The following is a 26489-nucleotide window of genomic DNA, read 5'->3' as shown; positions in this document are numbered from 1 at the left end:
AAAATCTTATTTACGTTAATCGTCTTCGATAAACTTGTTCATATTCTTACCATATTGTTGCTGCTACTCGTTCTATCGAAGTTACAGGCATCCGTTTGCGATCTTAAAGTATCAAACTGACTTGCACTCCACCGACAAGCTCGGCAAAAGGACGAATAGATATAGGTTACTAATTATAAAATTTGTCTTCGTCGTTACGCAGTTTGCAATACATTGTGACCAACTTCCCTTTCTTACATCTATGTCCCAAAGCAGGATGCATCCAAAATCTTCCTTCGCATGTGGAATTCCTCTTTTTGTGTGGGCAGTAAAATTAAAATGAGACAGATGGAAAAAGTGAGTAAATTGCTTTTTATTTAAAAATAATCTCCATAACTGTTTATACATTTGTCCCACTCTGAGCCAAGACGGGCAGCGCCCTCACGGTAAAATGTTTGCGGCTGCGTACAGAACCATGTGGTACAGAGCCGTGCACCTCTCCGAAGCAAATCGACAACCAGGAATGCCTTTCTTCAGGGCTCTAAAAACATGGAAATCGCTCGGGTGTCTGGACTTGATGGCGCGCTTCAGGTTTTACCAAGTGCTCTCGTACCACTGTGCGTTAATTCAGGTGATCTCTCCCACTGTCATTACCATCTATTTGGAATCCTGAGGAAATACATTCGCCGGCCAGAGTGGCCAAGCGGTTCTAGGCGCTACAATGTGGAACCGCGCGACCGCTACGGTCGCAGTTTCGAATCCTGCCTCGGGCATGGATGTGTGTGATGTCCTTAGGTTAGTTAGGTTCAAGTAGTTCTAAGTTTTAAGGGACTGAGGACCTCAGAAGTTAAGTCCCATAGTGCTCAGAGCCATTTGAACCCTTTTTTTTTAATACATTCCTGGCCGTAGATTTGCTTCGGGGAAAGAGGTACAGTCATGATTGTTTAGGCAACCGCAAACATTTTCCCGTGAAGGCATTGACTATTCTGTCTCACAGTAGAGTAAGTGTAGTAATAGGCTTTGCGATTACTTTTGAAGCAAAAGACAGTATACTTCCTTTGTCATCTGTCTAGTTTTCATTTGGTTGTATGATAAATATCAGATAGAGTGACTTTTAATTGCGGGGAGCTCATCTCTACACTTTCGATCAAAGAGCAGGATGTGCAGCTGCACAGAGCACAGAACTACAACGTCCCTCCATTGCACGGAATCACGGTCACCCGCCCGACTGTGAAAACTATCGGCGCGGTTCCAAAACCACGCACGGGAGGCGGAGCGCGGACCATCAGCTTAAGTTTGTAACAAGCCTAAGGCTGCAGCCGCTGTTCGGGTTGAAACTGATACTGCATATTCTGTACTCAACAGCCTTTAATGACATGCTCGTTGTAAATAGATGCACGCCGGAAAATTTTCTTTTCATAAGACATAATCGTAAGTTTGTCTTTGATGTTGTGTTCATCAACGGCATATTCGCCGAAATGTTCAGGGTGACTTCAAAAGTCCCTGAAACCTGGTTGGTTGGTGAAATGCGATAACAAATATTTGCATGTGCACATTTGTCTTTAATTGGGGCGATACACTGGCACGATTATTTTTGGGTTTCTTCGTGTTTATTATGTCCTGTTTTCCAACAGAATTTTGGTCACAGATGAACAAGACGTGCTGTTTTAGCTCACTATCCACGTGTCTATTGTTGCAGAAAACGCGAGCCGGTGGTGCCACGCGAACGGCACGTGGTCGAGCTACAGCAACTACTCGTCGTGCGAGGCGATGCTGCCCAAGATGCCGGTGGCCGAGGTGATCGACGAGGTCATCGTCGAGGTGGCCACGACGCTGTACTTCACCGGCTACTCCGTCTCGCTCGCCGCCCTCATCGTCGCCGTCACGATATTCCTATACTTCAAGTAACGTATGACAGACAGTATTCTGAAGGAAATTACGTACGCTAGAGCCTTCTATCAGCACCTGACTACTAGACTGCTAATTCAGATACTTTGTACACTGATGCAAATGTAGCATCTTACACCATGAAGCACTAGACCGATATTTATCAAACTCTGTGATTGTTTTCGTCGCATAACGAATATTAAATGAATAAATTTTTGTTCCGCTCAGAATTGACGTCCATCATCAACATCGGTGTATGTTGTTATCCTTAGGGGGCATGAATACACCCACCGAATTCGCTGTGGTGTCGAAGTGAACAGGCTCCATATGTCACCTTGAGGAATTCCTTGGCTTGCTTAGAGCACATGCTGTGTCGGTTCATTAGTACTGTTTCCTGGCAGCTGACATTAAAGTGTATGTCTCCCAAACAAATTTGATGTAGCAGGGGACTGGACGAGCCAGTCAAGGATCTTTACTTTCAACAAGGCAGTTGTGGTGTGAACGTAAGTTGTCCTCCCAGAATCTGCCATTTGGTACTTGTTTACGAAGGATATGGTAACAGGGTTTAGCATTCTTATCACCTCTTGACATGGAATTCAGTGTCGATGTAAATATTAACGTATCAGTGCTGTTACCACATCTAACAGATCACCAGATCATGATCGTCGAAGATGTACAAGGATGGGCCTCGAGAATCTTTCACAAGGTTTTCTACAGAGACGCTGCAGTCGGTTTCATTGCCACAAACAGAAGCGAAACTCGTCTGTGAACATCAGAGACTGCCAGTCAGTGCCTCTTTACGAGATGGCTCAACGCCAATCGAGTCCCTGTCGACTGTGGTACGAAGCCAGTGATAAACAACTCATGGCAGCTCGAGATCTGCGGCCTGCTTCCAGTAATAATCTGCTCCCGAGGGTTTGTAGTGACACCGCCTGTAACATCTACCCGGATATCAACTTTTCTTATTCCTCAGAGCCAGTCGAACAATCCTACCATATTCTTCTAAAATATTTGTTACCGAAGGACACGTGCCCTTTCTTCTTGCTGAATCTTTCTCTACTCGTTCAGCCGGAGTTGCAGTGTAGTCAACTGACAGAGTGGTATTTCGCTAGGGACCTCCTATTTCCTTCATTTTAATAATTTGACCTTTATAATCAACATATCCCACAAGTTACTGTAGTATTTGATAGTGGTCGATCAACGCCACAGCTTATCTCTTTCCGCCAGTGTATTTTAACAGAGCTGGGTCAATAATTCGCAAGCACATATCACGTGAGGGAAGATAGCCTTGGAAGTTTACAATAAACAATGTAACCCGCCACAGCGTTCAAGATGACCGCAAACGTCTTGCGCAATGGCACTCGGCACTGAGGTAGTCAGTTCGATCCTAGAGGTGAAAAAGGTTTCGTAGCCAACATGACCGGCAAGACGAAGAGAGTTGACCACGTACAGCTCCTTATGACCACAACGTCCTGTGTTAAATTCCAAACCATTCTGAATTGTGTCACGGATTGAGAGCAAGGAGCACAATTGATGGTGACTTTTAACTTAATTGGAACCGTGGTTCCTCTGGAGAAGAAGAAGTTACGAACTGACAGTATGTTTCATCAACAAAAACACACATTTGTTCGGTTTTGTACACGAGACACTTAGACTCAAGGCACCTCACACGGTAGTAGTGCGAGTGCAGTCAGAAAAGAGGCGAACAGTAGGTCTGTCTAGAATCGCAGAAGCTCTTTCAATCATTCATTCATTATGAATTTGGTGGTTTATTTATTCCAATTGTGGGGCGGCGGGTGGAAATAATTTTTGTTATTAAAATGTTGTTTGCTGTTCTCAACACTGGCTCTCTTACTACAATATTGGCAACCAGAAAGTACAGGTCAGAGTCTAATGCGCTGATGCAACTATCACTGTTCAAATTAAATGTTTAAGTGAATGCTCGCCATAATTTGATGATAATATTCATCAAACGCCACGCTAAATAATGGTAGAATGTCTGTCCCGTGGCGGCACGTGAAAATACGACATACACAAACTGAAGATAGATCATTGAAGTCATCTCAGAATTAACACTTCACTCGAAAACGATTTCATGGTTACGCGTATCCCGAGTAACTTATTACGGCATCCGAGTCTGTTTATAGCAATGATACCGATTGGACGCGACTCCCGGCACAGTTGGTGTGCTAATCAGCATCTGGAGAGAACTGGGGCCTTCCTCTCTCGCGCAGCGTTCTTATATATAAAGCCGCGGTGCGGACGGCTAAGGGAAGCCTGATCAAATCCGCTCTCCCGACTAACCACTGGACTAGACTTTAAGTTATCAAATAAATCATTGCTTCCTTTGCTGATGGCCGATGAAGCTCTCAATTTAAATGTGCAATCAGCACACAGGTAAGTAATCATAATAAAAGTCTGTCGAGGCTAAGTCAAATATTTTGGGCGAGAGAATTAATTTCATTACACTACACGCAGTAGACGAGCTCTGAACTTGCCCTTTGGAGATACGCTATCGCTATAGTTTTACAGTTATTCAGTTGAAACTTCTCACATCTTTATGATTATAGAGAATCTCCCTTCTACTTAAATGTAAACATCCTAGCTTTATTTATTCGCCTACTGAATCTATCTTTCTTCCTTAATTTCTAAGACAAAAACCAGAAAATCATGAATTTCAACTAAAATTTTAATTTGTGAGATCCAGAATACTGTTTCTACTAAATTATTATGCAAAAGGAATCTAAATGTAAATTTTTAAGTTTCTAGCTCTTTTCTGTTGTGCCAATGATTTTTACAGAAAAGCATCCAAATTTCGAAAATGGTTAAAGTTATTGAACTGATATTCAACACATATTGATTTAGTATTACTCCTGACATGCTAGAAACGTTTCAGGTTATTTACTTGATTGTTAAAGTATTGCGCAACATTTATGACGTCAGAGCTAGTTACAGCAGACTAGGCTGGCACACAATGGAAAGACTGATGTGAATTTTATATGGCGTGAGTAGGCTGCTTCCCTACACAATGTAGTTGTGCAAGTTGTGAGTGTTACACCATAGCATCCATCATTATTTAGAGCTCTATGTATGATTTACAAAGGTGTTGTTCTAATCTCTTCTTAGGAGGTAGCAACTGGTATGCAGTGGTCCTTTAGTATGGGTGTTACGTGATCTGCTCTACGACATACTGTGTTCTACTCTACGACACGGTAAAACAGAATGTGTGGATGGATTTGTAGCTAGGGTTTATATTCCATTGCTGTTGTGGAGGGGCGAAACAAGGAGGGCAAAGTGCCGACGAACACAATGATAAGAGGACATCCCTGGCCAAGAGAAGTCTACTGGTATCAGACGAGGCCTTAATTTCAGAAAGAAATTTTTGCGCAACGTACGTTTCGAGCGCAGTATTGTAGGCAAGGTAGGGAATCACGGACTGTGTAAAAATTGGAATGGAAGATAATCGAAGCGTTTGTGACGTAGTGCTGTAGAAGGATGTTGGAAGTTCGGTGGACTGATGGAGGAGTGTGTGGATTCTCCGTAATATCGGCGAAGAAAGGAATGTATGGAGGACACTGACAAGAAGAAGGGATAGTATGGTAGTTAATGTAATACATCAGTAAATAACTCCCATGGTACTAGAGCGAGCTGCAGTGGGCAACATCTGTCGGTAATACAGAGATTGGTGTAAGTACAACAAGTAATTTAGGACGTAGGATGCAAGTGCTACTCTGAGATGAAGAGGTCATCACAGCAGAGGAATTCTTGATGTAGTGCATCAGTCCAGTCAGAAGACTGATGATGGAAAAAACAATAAGGAAATAAAAAGAAATAGCTGTCGTGGAAGAAACTAAACATGTGAAATGTGTCACCTCTTCTGTAAGTAGCTCTTCAAAATGAATGGAATGCACTTCTACCAGGCATTTTTTCAAGTTGGTGACATGGTTAGCCTTCCTTTACGGAAATCTATCCACAGTGACATGAAGGAATTTTATAAGAGGCATCTAATTTAGCTCCTGATGACTAAGAACTACCACCCATAACGTTGGTTTGTTAGAAGCTGAGTAATTTAGATATTTGTGTGAATAACTGCACTTCCTGGAGTCAGTTCGTTATCGTTCTGTACAACATTACTGCGGCAATGTTCTGGAGCAGTCCACGTCAATGACAATAAGTTTCTTTTCTCATAGTCCGCCTGAGTAGTTAACATAGCTGGCAAGGTAGCTCAAAATATTCGATCAGACGTCTGGCTGCCCTCAGTAATAAGAGAACGGAGTGAAGTATTCAGCGATGAGCTTGAAGGGGTGTCACGTGACGTTCGCCGAGAACAAATGCATAAAACAATAACGAACAAAATGAAGATAAAAGAGTGGTTAGTACGGCAGATGCCGTACGTGTAGCTCGGATTCGATTCCCGGCCAAGTCGGAGATTTTATCCGCTCGGGGACTGGGTGTTGTGTTGTCCCCATCACTTCATCATCGTCGACGAGTATGTCTTCGAAGAGGCGTCAAATAAAAAGAATTAGACTAGGCAGCAGAACAGTCGGAGATAGGTCTCCAAGCCAACAATGCCACATGATACCTTTTATCACAAAGCAATAGATACTCATATTTTTTTGAAGTTTCTCTTACTGGTCTTTTATGCTGCTCAAGTTCAAGTGACTGCTGATACAGAAATTCTGATTGAAATCAGTTTAACATAATGATACTCTACGATTAGCTTTGTTCTACGCTAAGTTTTCTTCTCTCATTGCTCGTTAAGGTACATCAGTAGTAGCATAACCCTAACAAATATTAAGCCTACACAACTAAAAACCGAGGTATGTAAATGGTGTCATAGTGTCTACTAATTATTACAAAAAACGTGTTTAATGTAAGAAATGCACTGTACGTACGATGTATGATATGAGGAAGGTGGATGGTACGTTGCGAAATGCTGTGAATAGGAATCCAGCTCACTCTGATTTATATCTTCAACCTGACAGTTGTCACCACCTGGCTCAGAGTAAAGTGTTTTTCCGTACCTTGTTTCATAGGGCACATGTCATCTCAGATCCTGAAAGTTAGTCAGCTGAGCTAGCTAGCCCTCTTAGAAGTCACCTTTCGCCAAAATGGTTTTTGGCTAAGACAGATTGGACGAGCGTTGCGCTATAGACTAACAGTGAATTGGGGGAAAACAACGATGTATCAACTACCTCTATGGCGTACACAGCTATTGTTTGCAATAGGATTGGTCGTATTGTGCGGAAACATCATGTGAAATGTAGTTTTCGGCCAAGATCTAACATTAGGATCAATTTAGGTTCATCCGAAAAGGAAGATCTTGATATGTGTAAAGCAGGTGTTTATCGTACTCCTTGCAGTTGTGGCAATTCGTGTGTTGGCCAGACCATCAGTTCCTCGGAGGAGCCGTCTTTTGAGCATAAGCATCACACATGCTTACAGTGGCCGAGCGAATCTGCTATTGCACAACATTACCTTTCCAACAGTCTTCTTATGCTATATAACAACACAGAAATTCTGGCATACATTTCTGAGTATTGGGACGGTGTTATTAAGGAAGCACTTGAGGTTAAATTAGCAAGCGCCCTTATAAATAGAGATGGAGGTTGTTGCCTAAAGTCTGCTGAGAAACACGTTTGTGCCTAGCCAAACAACATAAATTTAGAGCTATATCGCTCGCCTTTGGTATAATATTCACTGTCGACAGCTTCCGATGTTGATCATAGTTGGTTATTAGGTGGTGTGCCTACTGTGTGTGTGTGTGTGTGTGTGTGTGTGTGTGTGTGTGTGTGTGTGGGCACGTGTGCACGTGTTGCCTTTCGACATGCGTGCACCATACGCCTCCACAGAGCTCTTTCGTGCATGTTGTGCCTTGAAAATAACAGGATGAGCACTTTCTGAAGTGTCAGCGGTTGTCGAAGACGTCATCCGGCTGCATTCCCGTAAGCCGTTTGAACAAATGTAATTAGATTGTGTACTTACTATTCCGGCTTTACTCTTTTTTACTATCACTGTAACAAACGTTGTATCAGAGTGCACATACTTTCGAGAACTACTCAATGCTGTTGGAACACTACATCATTTTACTGAACAGGAACTTATTCCCCTCGTTATATCTGAAGATACAAATCTTACATATATTATCTCTGGAAAAAATATTTGTACGGTTTGAGTTCTACAACTTATTGAAAACAATACTTCGGTGTTTTATATCACTTTAGAATATCACGTATGAGGTACTTTGCGACGTACGTTGAAGACTTGGTAATGTGGCAAAAATTTTCTCGGATATTCTTGTGAATCAAATTTGAATAACGAATACATTCAAACAATAGCACCTACTACTTACAGATTCCTTTAGACATCATTGTGTGAGTCCTATGTGCCTTACTGACATATATTTCTCGATACGAAAATTACCCTTAGGAAAACATACGTTTAGTTTCTATTTGCGTCCAATGGCTCATCTGGAGAACCGGGAGATTTATCGCGGCAGAAGCTTTCCCATTCGTTCCTCGGCCAGTGCGAAACATTTGAAACGGCACAAGTAAATATTGATGCGCCCTACTGGCATATTTGCTCGCAAGCCTCGGAGAAGCTCAGCAACATTCGTGCAGTCAGCCTGCCTGGATACTAGGGCTCATATTATTCAACGATATTTCTTTCTAATAGCTAGTCCATAATATCACCTTTATAGCGACTTTTATGCATTTATTGTGTGTTTTAGTACAAAATATTAAACACTGTTTTATGCCACCTATTTTGTTTCAGAGAATTGCGATGCCTCCGAAATGCCATCCACATGAATCTCATGTGGGCGTATATCCTCACCGACTTCTGGTGGATTCTGACTGGTATTGTAGAGGTAAGAGGGTGTTATTTGTTCCAGTGTGTGGTTCTCACTACTGATAAATACACTCCTGGAAATGGAAAAAAGAACACATTGACACCGGTGTGTCAGACCCACCATACTTGCTCCGGACACTGCTAGAAGGCTGTACAAGCAATGATCACACGCACGGCACAGCGGACACACCAGGAACCGCGGTGTTGGCCGTCGAATGGCGCTAGCTGCGCAGCATTTGTGCACCGCCGCCCTCAGTGTCAGCCAGTTTGCCGTGGCATACGGAGCTCCATCGCAGTCTTTAACACTGGTAGCATGCCGCGACAGCGTGGACGTGAACCGTATGTGCAGTTGACGGACTTTGAGCGAGGGCGTATAGTGGGCATGCGGGAGGCCGGGTGGACGTACCGCCGAATTGCTCAACACGTGGGGCGTGAGGTCTCCACAGTACATCGATGTTGTCGCCACTGGTCGGCGGAAGGTGCACGTGCCCGTCGACCTGGGACCGGACCGCAGCGACGCACGGATGCACGCCAAGACCGTAGGATCCTACGCAGTGCCGTAGGGGACCGCACCGCCACTTCCCAGCAAATTAGGGACACTGTTGCTCCTGGGGTATCGGCGAGGACCATTCGCAACCGTCTCCATGAAGCTGGGCTACGGTCCCGCACACCGTTAGGCCGTCTTCCGCTCACGCCCCAACATATTGCAGCCCGCCTCCAGTGGTGTCGCGACAGGCGTGAATGGAGGGACGAATGGAGACGTGTCGTCTTCAGCGATGAGAGTCGCTTCTGCCTTGGTGCCAATGATGGTCGTATGCGTGTTTGGCGCCGTGCAGGTGAGCGCCACAATCAGGACTGCATACGACCGAGGCACACAGGGCCAACACCCGGCATCATGGTGTGGGGAGCGATCTCCTACACTGGCCGTACACCACTGGTGATCGTCGAGGGGACACTGAATAGTGCACGGTACATCCAAACCGTCATCGAACCCATCGTTCTACCATTCCTAGACCGGCAAGGGAACTTGCTGTTCCAACAGGACAATGCACGTCCGCATGTATCCCGTGCCACCCAACGTGCTCTAGAAGGTGTAAGTCAACTACCTTGGCCAGCAAGATCTCCGGATCTGTCCCCCATTGAGCATGTTTGGGACTGGATGAAGCGTCGTCTCACGCGGTCTGCACGTCCAGCACGAACGCTGGTCCAACTGAGGCGCCAGGTGGAAATGGCATGGCAAGCCGTTCCACAGGACTACATCCAGCATCTCTACGATCGTCTCCGTGGGAGAATAGCAGCCTGCATTGCTGCGAAAGGTGGATATACACTGTACTAGTGCCGACATTGTGCATGCTCTGTTGCCTGTGTCTATGTGCCTGTGGTTCTGTCAGTGTGATCATGTGATGTATCTGACCCCAGGAATGTGTCAATAAAGTTTCCCCTTCCTGGGACAATGAATTCACGGTGTTCTTATTTCAATTTCCAGGAGTGTATAAATATGTATTGCAACACCAGAAAACTTAGCATATAAGGAAACAATACATATTTTGAATACAGAGTATAGTCGGAGGCACACAAGATGAATTTTGCAAATGATTTGTTATCAGTCCTCTGGTTTGATGCCACCCGCCACGAGTTCCTCTCGTGTGCTACCCTCTTCGTCTCAGAGTAGCACTTGCACATTACGTCCTCGATTATTCGTACCTTTTTTTCTCACTTTCTGTCTTCCTCTACAGTCTTTACCCTCTACAGCTCCCTACAGTATCATGGAGGTTATTACCTGATGTCTATAGGTATGTCCTATCATCCTGTCCCTTCTTCTTGTCAGCGTTTCCGATAGGATGCTTTTTTCGCCCGTTCTGCTCAAAAGCTCCCCATTCCTTATCAGCCCATTAAGTTTACGAAATTCTTCTGTAGCACCGTACTTCAACGTTTCGATTTTCCTCTGTACCGCTTATACCACTGTGCTCCAAACGTACATTCTCAGAAATTTCTTCCTGGAATTGTGGCCCAAGTTTGATGACACTACCCTTCCTTTGTCCAGGAATGCCCTCTTGGTTGCGGTAAACTGCTTTTTAAGTCCTCCTTGCTTCGTCCGTCAGGTAGTAGAATAAGGTGTTTTCGTCCATGATCATATGTTTCATGTTAACTTTCTCGACATTCTCATTTCTGTTACTTTTCATTACTTCAATAATTAGCCTGATCGCTCTCAAACCATATTCTTTAGGCATTGTTCATTGCATTCGACATAGTGTAATTCTTCTTCGCTTTAACTGACGACAGCAGTGTCACAAGGAAATTTTATCATGTATATCTTTTAACTTTGGATTTTAATCCCTCTCTAGAACTTATCTTTTATTTCCGATGGATAGATTGAATGCTAGGGTAGAAAGACTACGTATCTGTCTTAGCTCCTCTTTACTCGGAGCACTTAGTTCTTCAGTCCTATTTTTCCCTCTTGGCTTCTGTACATATTTTATGTTACCCGATCATCCAGCAGCAATTGTCGAACGCGTTTTGTTGGTCGACAAGTCGTATGAGAGAGTCTTGATTTTTCTTCAGTCCTGTTTTCATTATCAAGCGCAACATCAACACTGGCTCTCTAGTGCCTTTACCATTCCTGGAGCAAAACTGATCGTGAACTGATCGAAAACTGAGCAAAACAGATCCTCAACATTCTTTTCCATTCATATTTGCATTTTTCCTGTCAGTAACTTGCTTGTGGGTATAAAGGGACCGAAATTTATTTCATCCCTGACAGCAACAACGGCTCTGACTTGGCTGGGTGTCGAGTAAAACTGGATGTCGGGTATGGGTGAGCCATTGCACGCTGTTTCACTAGTATTGCAGAGTTGATCAGTCGTAATGGATGTTGAGTGGTGGTATGCCAGACTCACGGCAACCGATGACCAGATGTTTTAAATGCGTCATATATCTGGTTGTGAGGGAAAGATCTGCTTCTGCGTTATAGAACTGAAAGATAGTCACGTAAACCTCGAAAATAGGGCACAGTCATTGCCCTTATCACGCAAGAACTGTAACGCTTGCCTTTAAAACTAGCGGCTATGAGAACAAGAGTTGATGGGGTTGTGTACCCAGTTGATCTCCAAATCATTACGCCATCATCTAGGCGCCTATGACCATGACGAATCAAAAGTGAAACGTTCGTTACCGCAAAACAGTCCATCGCGATGCTGTACGCGGGACCGAGACTTGCCTGAAAAGGCGAAGTCGTGCTACTCCTGTCTCTTGTATTCTTGTACACACTACGGTCGGTATGCGTCTCTTTCTGTTTCCCTATCAAGGGAAACCGCGACAGGGGGTCTATGCCGACAATTCACGGTGTTCCAAACGTTGTCGCACGCTTCGTGGATACTTGATTTTTTGCGGAAGCCCAATACCTGATGCAAAGTACTTGACATGGCTGTACGAGGTCTTGTCAAAAAATTCCGGAACTTTGTCCACAAAAATTTTCCACGCTTACCTTTTACTTATTGTGCATGGTCTCCTCCGGAATACTCCCCTCCACAATTGATAAAACGCTCCCTACGCCGTTTCCACTTCCGGAAGCAGTCCTGGTACGCCTCTTGCTGGATCGCCCGAAAAGCTGTTTGCGAATTTTCTTTTATCTCGTCTAACGTTGCAAATCTTCGTCCTTTCAACGGCGTTTTCAACTTTTATTATTTACAAAGTCCGCAGGGGCCCGGCCTGGAGAGTACGGAGGTTAATGCAGCACATTGATTTCGTTTTTTGTGCAATAGTAACACACCAACAAAAATGAATGTGTGGGTGCGTTATCGTGATGCAAGAGCCGTGAATTCTTTCGTCACACTTCAGGCCGTTTCTTCTCATATTTTCTCGTCGGCGTCGTAGCACCTTGGTTTTGATATTTGACCTGGCCTGACGAGCTTTTCTTGGGCCTGGACAACACTTTCCAACCCCCTGTGAAGACACCTGCTTCAACTCTGCGATCTCGAAATTCACAAACTGTGCAACAAAACGTTCTACTCAGTGCATCACTGAAAAATAACAGCAGACATATGTGCAAGGATGCCAACCGCTTTTCGCTCTCACACACCAATGGCGCGAAATTACGAATGTTCTGGAATTTTTTGAACAGGCCTCGTACTATCCTGCAGAGCCCACTGGACAGTATCATTCCTCTTAGGCGTCAGTTGCAACGTCTGATATTAAAATTATCTGTTTTTTCCACTTTCCCAAATGCACAATTTTTATGACGTTTACAAATTTCGGCTTAAAAACGCCATCTTAGGATCTGTGCAGACAATGAACTGCAATTATTTAGTTCCAGTATGATGAACATGGACGAATTAAGGGCAAAATTTAAACAGATTGTGAATCGTGATCTGGGCAAATATGCGATTAGAACGTGGATTAAGGACGGAAAAGACCAACGTGTTTTAGCAACGAAATTTAGAAAATGCCCAGGAAGCAAAGGCTGTTGCACTCTCGGTTCAAAAGAGAAGGCACAAAGGAACGACAGGCAGAATATAGTAAATTATCCTGGGTATGTGAAAAGATATCGCGAAGCATGCAGCAACTACAGTGCCACCGTCATACGGTAGCAAAGGATCTGACCCAGAACACGAGCAAATGCTGGTCGTATGTAGAGTAGCTAAGAGGGTCTAAGGGTTCCGTCCAGTCACTCTTTGACCAATCTGTTGTGACAGTTAAAGACAGCAAAACAAAAGCCAAAGCTATAAACTCAGCTTTTAAGAGGTTTTTAAGAGAATCGTGCAAACATACCGTCACTTGACAACGCACAGAGTTCCGTATGGGCGGCATAGCAAAAAGCATCCCTGTCGTAGAGAAAGAACTAAAAGAGTTTAAAAAATAAGTCGGCAGGTCCTGATGAAACCCTATTCGGTTTCACGAAGAGTTCGCTACAGAATTGGCCCCTTACGTAGCTTGCGCCTATCAAGAATCTCTCTCCCGTCGCAAAGTCTCAAGTGATTGGAAAAAAGCCCAAGTGACTCCTCTATAAAAGAGGGGTAAAAGAATGAACCTGCAACAATACAGACCAATATCCTTAACATCGGTTTCTTGCAATATTCTAGAATTCTCAATTCGAACATAATAAATTTCCTCGAGGCTGAAAAGCTTATGTCCACGAATCAACACGGTTTTGAAAGCATCGTTCATGCAATACCCAGCTGGTCCTTAAATCACATAATACACTCCGAACTATGGATGAAGGGTAATAGGCAGATTAAATATTTCCAGATTTTTGGAAAACATTTGACACGGTACCCAACTGTAGTGTGTTAACGAAGGTACGAGCTTACGGAATAGGTTCCGACATATGTCAGTGGCTCGAAAATTTCGTCAGTGATGAAACCCAGTATGTCATGCTCGACGGCGGATGTTAGTCAGAGACAAAGGTATCGACAGCAGTGCCCCAGATAAAAGTGATGCGAGCGCTATTTTTTACTACATGCATAAATGATCTAGCGGACAGCGTGGGCGTAAATCTGCGGTTCTATGTGTCGTCTATGAGTGACCGTAGGAGGACACAAGAAAACATCGAAAAGGTAAGAGACGGACTGCTAGAGTTGTTACCGGTAGGTTTGAACAACATGCAAGTGTTAGGGATGTGCTTCGGGAACTCAAATCTGAATCCCTGGGAGGAAGACGACGTTCACCTCGAGGAGCACTATTAAGAAAATTTAGGAAACGGGATTTTGAAGCTGACTGCAGAACGATTCTGTTGCCTCCGACATACATTGCGTGTAAGGACCCCGAAAGTAAAATACGAGAATTTGGGGCTCATAAGGAAGCATACAGACATTCCTTTTTCGCTCGTCCTTTTTGGGTGTGGAACAGTAAAGGAAGTGACTAGTGCAGTACGGGGTACCCTCCACCGCGCGCCATACCGTGGCTTGCGGATTATGTATGTAGATGTAGATGTGGTGCCTATTCAACTAATCTTATTAATATTTAAGACACAGTAATCTCTGCTGAAGTGTATATTACAGTTTTAAACAGTTAAACTTCCTGCTAATCGTATGCACACAAAAGTAATCACCCGAAAAATTGCGGAGCTAAGGTGGCGAAAAACAGGATGATTTTAAAACAAAAGATATGTGGTATTTACTTAGAAATATCTTTAGAGTAACAAAACATCAACAAATATAAGGATTGTATGTGCTTTGTGTATTAAACCGGGAACCTAGAAACGATGGAGAGGCTTCGTCCCGCCGTAGTCCTCAATGGTTCCACAACCCCACAACAGGCTACAGCCGTCCACGCACCTTACCTCCGCCCACACCAAACCCAGAAATATTGTCCGCCCCCTTCCCCCCCCCCCCCCCCGCCATCACCACCACCCCCTCACCCCTGGGAAAGTCACATACCAGACGAGTGTAGCCCTAAATGTTTGCGTGGTAGAGTAATGATTGTGTACGCTTACGTGGAGACAGCGTTTGCGCAGCAATCGCCGATATAGTGTAACGGAGGCGGAATAAGGGGAACCAGCCCACATTCGCCGAGGCAGATGGAAAACCATCTTAAAATCCATCCATAGGCTGACCGGCGCACCGGACCTCGACACTAATCCGCCAGTCGGATTCGTGCTGGGATCCGTCACTCCTTCCCGCTCAGGAAGCTGCGCGTTAGACCGCCCGGCTAGCCGGAGGGACAATATAAGGATACTGCACTTTATCTGATTTTTGGATGTTTATGTAGCAAGGATTACCACTCTTTATGATTACTTACACACTGTTATCTTTTTTTACAGGTATCAGAGAAAGTGAGTAGCTCTGTGTGCGTCGTCCTGGTGCTACTTTTCTACTATTTTCAGATGACAAACTTCTTCTGGATGTTCGTAGAAGGTGAGAGCATTTAATTTTCAACTGAGTTATAGAAACCTGAAATGTATCCTCAATACTGACTCACTGAAATTCTGAACAGTTTTTCAAATCTAATGTTAGAAAGGGAGACACGATACGATTTATGACACTGAGTCAAGCACTAAATATAGAATAAATACGACACACCGAGCAGATGTACTGGTGTAAGCGTTTTCGGAACTGTTTCAAAGGCAGTGACGATCTTCCCTTCTAATTTTCTTGTGTACGTGGAGGAGTTATCTGTGATATTTTTGCACCCTTTTAGCGAAGTTGCGAATAGGTAATGTATAAATCTCAGATGAGGAAACTAATTTTGAATTAACTGAGAGAGATGACGAAGTGGTTAGGAGAGAGAGCTCGCGATCTGGAAGGGAGACATGTAAATAACTAGTAAGTGGGTTGGTTGAGTGCACTCCCAGAAAATTTAATGATGTTTTTATTTTCTTATAAACGACTAGGCTGAGCACACTAACCACCTACTAACTAACATTTTTTTATAAACGGCTGCAAACCAACACTCCCACAAAAATAAAAATTTTCTGTAATTTTCAACCAAAATTCTATAGTGCGAATCATACGTCAATTTCTTTTTACCATACATTACTACATACGTAAGTGTATCTTTCGGAATTTTTTCATTGACAGTTGCACACAATTTCATTGTTGTTTTCTGAATAGCTAACACATTCATTCTTCTAGACATATACAGGGTGAGTCACCTAACATTAGCGCTGGATATATTTCGTAAACCACAACAAATACTGACGAATCGATTAAACAGACCGAACGTGAGGAGAGGGGCTAGTGTAATTGGTTAATACAAACCATAAAAAAATGCACGGAAGTATGTTTTTTAACACAAACCTACGTGTTTTGAAATGGAACCCCGTTAGTTTTGTTAGCACATCTGAACATATAAACAAATACGTAATCAGTGCCGTTTGTTGCATTGTAAAATGTTAATTACATCCGGAGATATTGTAACCTAAACTTCGCGCTTGAGTACCACTCCTCAGCTGTTCGATCGTGTGTATCGGAGAGCACCGAATTACGTAGGGATCCAAAGGGAACGGTGATGGACCTTAGGTACAGCAGAAACTGGAACAGCACATTACGTCCACATGCTAACACCTTTTTATTGGTCTTTTTGACTGACGCACATGTACATTACCATGATGGGTGAGGTACACGTACACACGTGGTTTCCGTTTTCAATTACGGAGTGGAATAGAGTGTGTCCCTACATGTCAGGCCAATAGATGTTCAATGAGGTGGCCATCATTTGCTGCACACAATTGCAATCTCTGGCTTAATGAATGTCGTACACGCCGCAGAACATCTGGTGTAATGTCGCCGCAGGCTGCCACAATACGTTGTTTCATATCCTCTGGGGTTGTAGGCACATCACGGTACACATTCTCCTTTAACGTACCCCACAGAAAGAAGTCCAGAGGTGTAAGATCAGGAGAACGGGCTGGCCAATTTATGCGTCCTATGAAACGCCCGTCGAACATCCTGTCAAGCGTCAACTTTAGGTTACAATATATCCGGATGTAATTAACATTTTGCAGTGCAACAAACGGCACTGATTACGTATTTGCTTATATGTTCAGATGTGCTAACAAAACTAACGTGGTTCCATTTAAAAAAACGTAGGTTTGTGTTAAAAAACATACTTCCGTGTTTTTTTTATGGTTTGTATTAAACTATTACACTAGCCCCTCTCCTCACGTTCCGTCTGTGGAATCGGTTCGTCAGTATTTGATGTGGTTTACGAAATATATCCAGCGGTAACGTTAGGTGACTCACCCTATATATTACATAGATAGGATAATTTTGAATAAAATTTAATTGACTCACATTAACATCACCGTTCAGTTGTGTAGTTCTCTTAAAATCTAGGAAAGCATTATAAGCTTCTAGATAATTATTTGGCGGATCTAGATTCCACATTTCTTGAGGAAAAATCTCGTTTCTTCCATTTTTATTATAGATATTCTGTAATTTAACATTATCGAATAAGGAAGAGTCAACTAACTGGTTATTTTTCCTTTTTATCTGGAAAACAACAAAGATGAAGTAAGGCATATCAGATTCTGCAGAGTTATGGAAATTTGTTATATCTAACTCAAAAATTTTTTTTCATCCAATCCAGCAATCTGTACAGTTTGTGGCTCAAACAAAGATATGGGAATTTTTGGATTTTTAAGTCTATCTTGTTCTAATTCATGCAAATATTCTGGTTCAAATTTAACAACAGGAACACGAATTTCCATCTATTCTACAAGAATTTTTCCCTGTATTGGAAGCGTGGTCACAGTTCAACTCCAGCTTGGTTACGATCTAACAAACGAAGAATAGAATCTCCAGCACTCGATGAGCAAGTAAAAATTACTGTTAAATCTCCTTCCCACCTAGTTTCTTTACAATCGTTAAAACTCCACCATTTAATTCTAATGGATGAAATACTTAACTTTTCTTACTTTTTACCTTCCAATTACTAAGGATATGACCTTCCAAGGTTACCTCATTGGGTAGAGTCGTAGTCAATCGAGTGAGAGCCGATGAAGAAATAATTGGAAATTCCATTCGAGACAAAATATTGTTACCTTTCTTCATAGCGATAACATTGAGCAGTTTTGTTACATAATTAAGACCAATTTTTTATTGGATTTTCCATCATAAGTTGGATAATCTGTCCCATCAGTTCCAATAATACTGACATTCCTGTACAATTGAGCATGATGTGGATAAACCCAACCATCTCCAATATTTATATTAATCTCCGTGTTCTGTGTTGGGGAGATTCAAATTATTTTTATTTTCTCATTCACAGGGAATGAGTAAAACAGATAACTTTCATGTTTGTTCATGATTTATTTTTGAATAAAAAATATTAAGTAATTTCTAAAATAACTGTTACACAAGCACCATTAAAGTCAATTAAATTATCATTTTCTACAGGTACAGTAATTTCTAGGTCTTGAATTGGATCAAAATTTGAATATTTTCAGGATAATTCGGTTCGTGAATTATTGGCCCACCAAATACTGCATTAGCCTTGAATAAAGCATTAGTATTAGTTTTGCCATGAAATTGACCTCTACACTTTACAAACATTCCATCAGAAAGAATAAAATTTATATTGATTGACTCGAATGGAATAATTTTAGGAACATGTTTAGCAACAGTCTTTTCATTAGCCTCAACAATTTGAATACTAAATCGAAGCACACTTCCAATGCTGTCTTTTGTGACCATATACAATTTTTACATCACTTTCGATAACAATTCTGTTTAAAATTTCATCTGCTGTGATGCGAATATTTGGCTTCTTCAAATGAATATATTTTTCAAAGTTTTTCAAACTATACTGACCTACAGGAATTTCTGTCGTTTCTCCATCACAGTAAAGTTTATTATTTCTCGAAGTAATATTTGGAGCTAGTAAAGTTGAATAAAATCCAACCAGTGCAACACTACTAAAGCTGTCTCGTATTAGCACAGTCAATCGTTATCTCAGAACAGATGACTTACCACTCAGCTGAAATAATTTACTCATTTACTATTAAAAATTTTTATTACTAAATGAGCAAAACTTATTGGGAACCGAAATTAAGACTTCCAGAAAACAAGTCGAAAAATAAACATGCTAAACTTCTACCAAATTCTATTCAATGTAAAATAATTGGGCTGAGTGGATGTGGAAAGACTACTGTAATGATTGATAATTAAATTCAACCACCTGGCTGGTTAAACTAGAACAAAATTAATCATTTGTACATTTACTCAAAAAGTTTAGATCAACCAAAATACTTGGAATTTATGAAAGGATGTGAAAAAATTGAAGATAACAATAATGAAAAAATAGCTACCTTTGACGAAAATAATGATGAAATTGTTCCATTGGCTTAGTGTCAAGACAATTCAGTCTTCAATGACTTCATTCTTGAGAACCAAGACATCGTTAGAGAATATTTTACTAGAGGTAGACACAAAGGAATAGATTGTTTTTACTTAGCTCAAACCTACTCGAATATACCAAAACAACTAGTATGAGATAACCCTTTTTTTTTAAATATTGTTAGACAAGATGAACAAATTTAAATCATATTTACCATGAGGTTTTTGGGGAAGATTTAAAGTTTAATAGAAATGTCTAGTAAATGTTGGAATGATATTCCTTATGACAGATATGACTAGAAAACCAAAATAAAGGTAACCTCAGAAATAAAATACAACGTTTCATAACAACATAAACTTAAAAATATTTTAATTCATTTTTTATTCTTAATAAATGTTTGCAAAATACGACCCAGAAGCCGTTAAAAAAGCTAGACAGAATAGGAGAGTAAAAGAACAGTTAAGAGAAGAGTTTAAAAAATGGAAAAAACCTCCAAGAAGAGAGTATGGAAAATTTAAAAAAGTATAATAGCCAGTTATCGATGCCATTGAACACGTCAAACAAGGAATCGAATTATTAGGTGACAATGTTCTGAAAGCTATTGCAGAAAAAAGAGAAGTTGAAAAACAAATGATTCGAAATCATAATCATGAGTATTTACAGTTACATCATTGGTCTGATGATATTCCAGGAAAATATGACTACACACTAAGTGAATCAGAAATTCAAGATGCATTGAATAAATATGAAAAGAGAAAAAAATCTCAATGTCCTATAAAGGATAGCAATGTTAAAAAATAAATATAAGTGAAAGAATGCTAAAATATGCAAACTATGTGAAGATACTACTTGTGGATTAAGGCCTGTTGGTACCTTTAAATATATAGGAAGATTACCAGTAACATTTGAAGGAGATAAATGAAAAATTGGTGAAAAATATATGAAGGAACTGATGGATTAATGAGTCTAAAACTGACAAGCAAATTACTATGAGTGATTTGGGAGAAAAGTTTGATGGAGTATATTTATCAGATTATGCAGATACACTCCTGGAAATGGAAAAAAGAACACATTGACACCGGTGTGTCAGACCCACCATACTTGCTCCGGACACTGCGAGAGGGCTGTACAAGCAATGATCACACGCACGGCACAGCGGACACACCAGGAACCGCGGTGTTGGCCGTCGAATGGCGCTAGCTGCGCAGCATTTGTGCACCGCCGCCGTCAGTGTCAGCCAGTTTGCCGTGGCATACGGAGCTCCATCGCAGTCTTTAACACTGGTAGCATGCCGCGACAGCGTGGACGTGAACCGTATGTGCAGTTGACGGACTGTGAGCGAGGGCGTATAGTGGGCATGCGGGAGGTCGGGTGGACGTACCGCCGAATTGCTCAACACGTGGGGCGTGAGGTCCCCACAGTACATCGATGTTGACGCCAGTGGTCGGCGGAAGGTGCACGTGCCCGTCGACCTGGGACCGGACCGCAGCGACGCACGGATGCACGCCAAGACCGTAGGATCCTACGCAGTGCCGTAGGGGACCGCACCGCCACTTCCCAGCAAATTAGGGACACTGTTGCTCCTGGGGTATCGGCGAGGACCATTCGCAACCGTCTCCATGAAGCTGGGCTACGGTCCCGCACACCGTTAGGCCGTCTTCCGCTCACGCCCCAACATCGTGCAGCCCGCCTCCAGTGGTGTCGCGACAGGCGTGAATGGAGGGACGAATGGAGACGTGTCGTCTTCAGCGATGAGAGTCGCTTCTGCCTTGGTGCCAATGATGGTCGTATGCGTGTTTGGCGCCGTGCAGGTGAGCGCCACAATCAGGACTGCATACGACCGAGGCACACAGGGCCAACACCCGGCATCATGGTGTGGGGAGCGATCTCCTACACTGGCCGTACACCACTGGTGATCGTCGAGGGGACACTGAATAGTGCACGGTACATCCAAACCGTCATCGAACCCATCGTTCTACCATTCCTAGACCGGCAAGGGAACTTGCTGTTCCAACAGGACAATGCACGTCCGCATGTATCCCGTGCCACCCAACGTGCTCTAGAAGGTGTAAGTCAACTACCCTAACCAGCAAGATCTCCGGATCTGTCCCCCATTGAGCATGTTTGGGACTGGATGAAGCGTCGTCTCACGCGGTCTGCACGTCCAGCACGAACGCTGGTCCAACTGAGGCGCCAGGTGGAAATGGCATGGCAAGCCGTTCCACAGGACTACATCCAGCATCTCTACGATCGTCTCCATGGGAGAATAGCAGCCTGCATTGCTGCGAAAGGTGGATATACACTGTACTAGTGCCGACATTGTGCATGCTCTGTTGCCTGTGTCTATGTGCCTGTGGTTCTGTCAGTGTGATCATGTGATGTATCTGACCCCAGGAATGTGTCAATAAAGTTTCCCCTTCCTGGGACAATGAATTCACGGTGTTCTTATTTCAATTTCCAGGAGTGTATATTATACAGTTCAGGAGCATTGTATTATGACAATAATCCGAATAAAATTAGATCAAGTAAAGGTAATAAACTTAAATATCTGATAAAACCAATTGTTGATGACTATTTTTCAAACTTAAGAAGACTAACTATAGATTCTAGTTCACATGAGAAGAAAGGCAACGGCTTAGTTTTAAAAAATGTACAGAAAAACCAACTGAATATGATAGGATGGACGATGTTTAGCAATTAATTGACAGATTAGCAATTATTCATGGTGAAAAAGTGGGAATAATGCAAATGTCGACAATTAAATTTAGTGATTTCGCAGTCAACAACCCAAAAGTGTGTGAATGTGTGTGAATGAGGAAACTGACACTTTCATTGTTTCTATCTGTATGTTATCCTGATGATGATGAAGAAGAAGATATAATCTCTGCACTCATAAATCAATTAACTGATGAAAGTGTGAATTATTTACACAATCTCAAAGCACATGAAATATGTATTGTATATGAATACTTTAAAAAACAGTGGCCAAATAATTGAACACTGAATTGACTCACGTAAAAAGTCAACTTTCATTAAGAAATCGCATAAAATTCTTTAAAGATTTATTTTAGATCAACTGATGGGGTGACCATCCCACCTTGAATTCTTACATTAATTCAATTTGATGAAGAAGATTCATTATGTCATTAACCAATTCTTCCTGTGTATAATTATCCAAAGTATTGAAATAATTTCAATGGGAAACAATTGTCAAATTTTCTCTAATTCATTGATATAAATTTATTGAATTGGACACATAATTAATTCTTAAAATTTGTTCGCTGTTTTGGTGAATATTTCTGGTTATATACATTTGCCTTTGTACATTTTTTAATTGTGCTCAGATGACATAGTATTCATAATTAAAATTATATAATCTTAAAACAACAAAAGCCAGTCTTATATTTTCATTGCTTCTTTGAGGAACAACATGGGGTAGTAGTGTATCTATTTCTCTGATTCTTTTGTTTCTTACATCAAAAGCCATATTAACTGTTTCTGGATGACAGTATCCTAAGCTGCTGTGAGGTCAATCGAAGGCAGACCTGTAACTTGACCACAATCGTACGCAACCGAAATATGTTGGATCATCTTAAGGATACGTCCACAGTAAGACCTTCCTGGAAAAAAGCCTGACTGCTTTTTCATGAGACCTTTCTCAACGTACTCTGATATTAGATTTAAAATCATTCTTTCCAGAACATTATGCAACTTGTACAAAGGTGAAACTGGAAGAGATTCTTTTGGGTCTATTGGCTCTTTCACAGGCTTTAGCAGTGCTAGTACTCCACATATCTGGGGAATTTACAATTTTAAAATTCAGGTAGTCGTAAAATTTAACATCCACTGTTTTGTAGCATGTCCAACCATTTTAACTTGTTCTGATCGTAATTGTTCCTAGTCTGCAGCTTTATTGTTCTTTATATACTTAATCCTTGAAAGCTCTTTGTAGTTCATTCTGAACCCACCACCAAACATCCGAAAAATGTTCCCTAGAAAATTGTTGACGGACTATTTGTAATTGATGGGCCCAACGAAAGCTTAACAGGACGAAAGGTTAAGCGGCGACAATTTCGTCATGATTCTTCTTGTACTTCCAATAGTGTTACTCCCTGTTCTCTGACAACTGCATTACATTATGTTACATAAGTCAACTTTGCGACATACGAGAAGTAAAGCAAATAACTTTGGCTTGTAGACTAGAGACAGACAGCAGTTACGATGTATCCTTCTCCCAGTGGAAGCACCATTTCACATGTGGCATCAACGCTTTAACATTTGCTCAGAACTAACATCGCCGTACTGCGACACGAGAGTAAGTATTCATATTCTCACTTAAACGGAAGTCAAACTGCGACAGCATTACTATGTTGCTATGAAACTGCTAGTCGGCAGTGTATCCGTGCCTACTGAACTGAACCCTCATTATACGTATATGCAGAGGTTCTATGTCTGTTGTATGTCTGTTCAGTGTAACTGGAGAGTGTCGTGAGAATAAATAACAAGAACTTTTTTTAATGTTACTACATTTTATGATCGCTTTGATATTTTTATCTGTGCCAGTAATTACATTATTAATTGTAGACAACTAATGTTCTGCTTCCAGGACTTTATTTGTATATGCTGGTGGTGCAAACGTTTACGGGGAAGCTTATGCAGATGCGTGCTTACATTCTCATTGGATGGGGTGAGTAGTCTTCAATTCATAGACGTATTATTCGTGATAAAGGTTTTCTGTTTTCTGTGATTCAACTGAACGGTAATATTAAATTTTGCCATAAATTTCGAATCAAAATATTTTAGTTCATAACGAGGAAATAATCATAGACCATTTTTCCTACAACATATTTGAAACAATGAAAAATGGTAGTAATAGTAACAACGTAGGGAGAACTTTTAGAAAGGCTCTAATTTTCTTTGTAATTTCTTCATTTATTAGAATTTGAGATCCATAAAAGTAACCGAAATCATTTCTAGCACTGAATGGCTGGATGTACAGAATGTACTGTATTTTATGAGTCTATTATAGTCTGTATTTTAAAGAATGAACTTTTTTCTCCTTAATCCTACGTGTTTCAGAAGATGTTCAATGGTATTCTGAGAAAAATATAGTTATAAGCTACGGGTGAAAGTTAAATTTCAAGTTGATTACATCAGTAGCCAAACCGAGAGTTCCGTTTTAAGAATGTTAGTGTGCTCGCTTATAGCTTTCAAACTACCACGCACTTTGTTCAACACTCAAACACCGCGTGTAGATTTCGTTGTAACGATTCATTTTTGAAAGTTTCTTCAATTTTCCTGACTGCAGCGCTGTCCAGATATTTATATAGTACCATTAGATTTCGTAACTCCTTTCGGCTAAGGACGTCAAGTAAGTATGTTTTATGACGTTCTAGGTAGCTCTCATTACCTTCTGTAACATCATAGATTAAGGGTCGTCCTGCGACAGCAATCACACAATTTGCGTACGCGCTGCTAGATGCCGCCGCGAGCGCTAAGAGTGCATTGCGATCGCAGTCGCGCTTGTTGCGTAAGGGCCGCGAGGTGCCGCCACGAACGCAACTGTATACGAGTATAAGTGCCGACGGAGTTCGGCCAGCTCTCATTTTGTTGGCATCTCATTCTTGCCTAGTCTCTTATTTGCTTAGCTCTTATTCGTTTATGGCTCATGTTACTGTGCTCTCTTTCAGCCATTCTGATTGTTTTGATTTACTCCCCACTGAGAAGTGCTCATTTTGGCATTTCACTTTTGCATATTTCTCATTTTGTTAATAATATGCTCCTTAGCTTTTTACAGTTAAATTGATTAACATAGTCTGATGTAATGTTTGTTCACTTCAGCCTGTTTATATTTTGATGTTCTTTAAATACTGTGATAATTATCGGAGGCATTTCTTCCCTTAAACGTGTGTAAAGTATTCTCCATGTAGGATTTGTTCTGTGACACAGGTGTAAGGTTTTGAATATAATTTATATACGAAACTGTGCTTTAAAATGAATTTATTTTTTCAGTTTGTACTACATCAGACGGCAATTTTGTGATATGAGGCAGCAGTATGAGGGGCGAACCCATGGAAAAAGTCTTAAGTGATCCCCTTTAAAAATAAAAATTTGTGTGTTTGTGTGACACAGAAAGACGTGACACGTTAGGCACGGAATATATATATATATATATATATATATATATATATATATATATATATATATATATATATATATATATATATCAAAATATCAAATTATACGTCACACTTCCACGACGGATCTGTGACTATTTGGCTCTGTACATAGTATCTAGGCTAAATTCATACTCAGAGATGTTTTCTTATTTACTGTTGTTCCTGCATTCGTCAGTTTCGTTAATTTATTACTGGTTACTTTTGCTGTCTTAGTTCCTTTTCATCTACATCTACATGACTACTCTGCAATTCACATTTAAGTACTTGGCAGAGGGTTCATCGAACCACAATCGTACTATCTCTCTACCATTCCACTCCCGAACAGCGCGCGGGAAAAACGAACACCTAAACCTTTCTGTTCGTGCTCTGATTTCTCTTATTTTATTTTGATGAGCATTCGTACCTATGTAGGTTGGGCTCAACACAATATTTTGACATTCAGAAGAGAAAGTTGGCGACTGAGATTTCGTAAATAGATCTCGCCCCGACGAAAAACGTCTTTGCTTTAATGACTTCCATCCCAATTCGCGTATCATATCTGCCACACTCTCTCCCCTATTACGTGATAATACAAAACGAGCTGCCCTTCTTTGCACCCTTTCGATGTCCTCCGTCAGTCCCACCTGGTAAAGATCCCACACCGCGCAGCAATATTCTAACAGAGGACGAACGAGTGTAGTGCAAGCTGTCTCTTTAGTGGACTTGTTGCATCTTCTAAGCATCCTGCCAATGAAACGCAACCTTCGGCTCGCCTTCCCCACAATATTATCTATGTGGTCTTTCCAACTGAAGTTGTTCGTAATTTTAACACCCAGGTACTTA

The 26489-nt window shown here is 41.5% G+C and overlaps 1 protein-coding gene across 3 annotated transcripts in view; it reads left to right on the top strand.

Moving 5' to 3' along the window:
• LOC126175163 (diuretic hormone receptor-like) overlaps positions 1–26489 on the top strand; it is a 586395-nt gene that overhangs the window by 454938 nt on the left and 104968 nt on the right. For all 3 annotated transcript variants that reach the window (XM_049921750.1, XM_049921748.1, XM_049921749.1), the window contains exons 4-7: positions 1679–1883; positions 8641–8734; positions 15473–15566; positions 24095–24175. In XM_049921750.1, the coding sequence (XP_049777707.1) occupies positions 1679–1883; positions 8641–8734; positions 15473–15566; positions 24095–24175 (474 nt within the window). The remainder of the gene's footprint in view (positions 1–1678; positions 1884–8640; positions 8735–15472; positions 15567–24094; positions 24176–26489) is intronic.

This window comes from Schistocerca cancellata, chromosome 3, assembly GCF_023864275.1.
Source record: "Schistocerca cancellata isolate TAMUIC-IGC-003103 chromosome 3, iqSchCanc2.1, whole genome shotgun sequence".
Lineage (NCBI taxonomy): Eukaryota > Metazoa > Arthropoda > Insecta > Orthoptera > Acrididae > Schistocerca > Schistocerca cancellata.
This window is presented reverse-complemented; position numbering and strand designations above follow the sequence as displayed.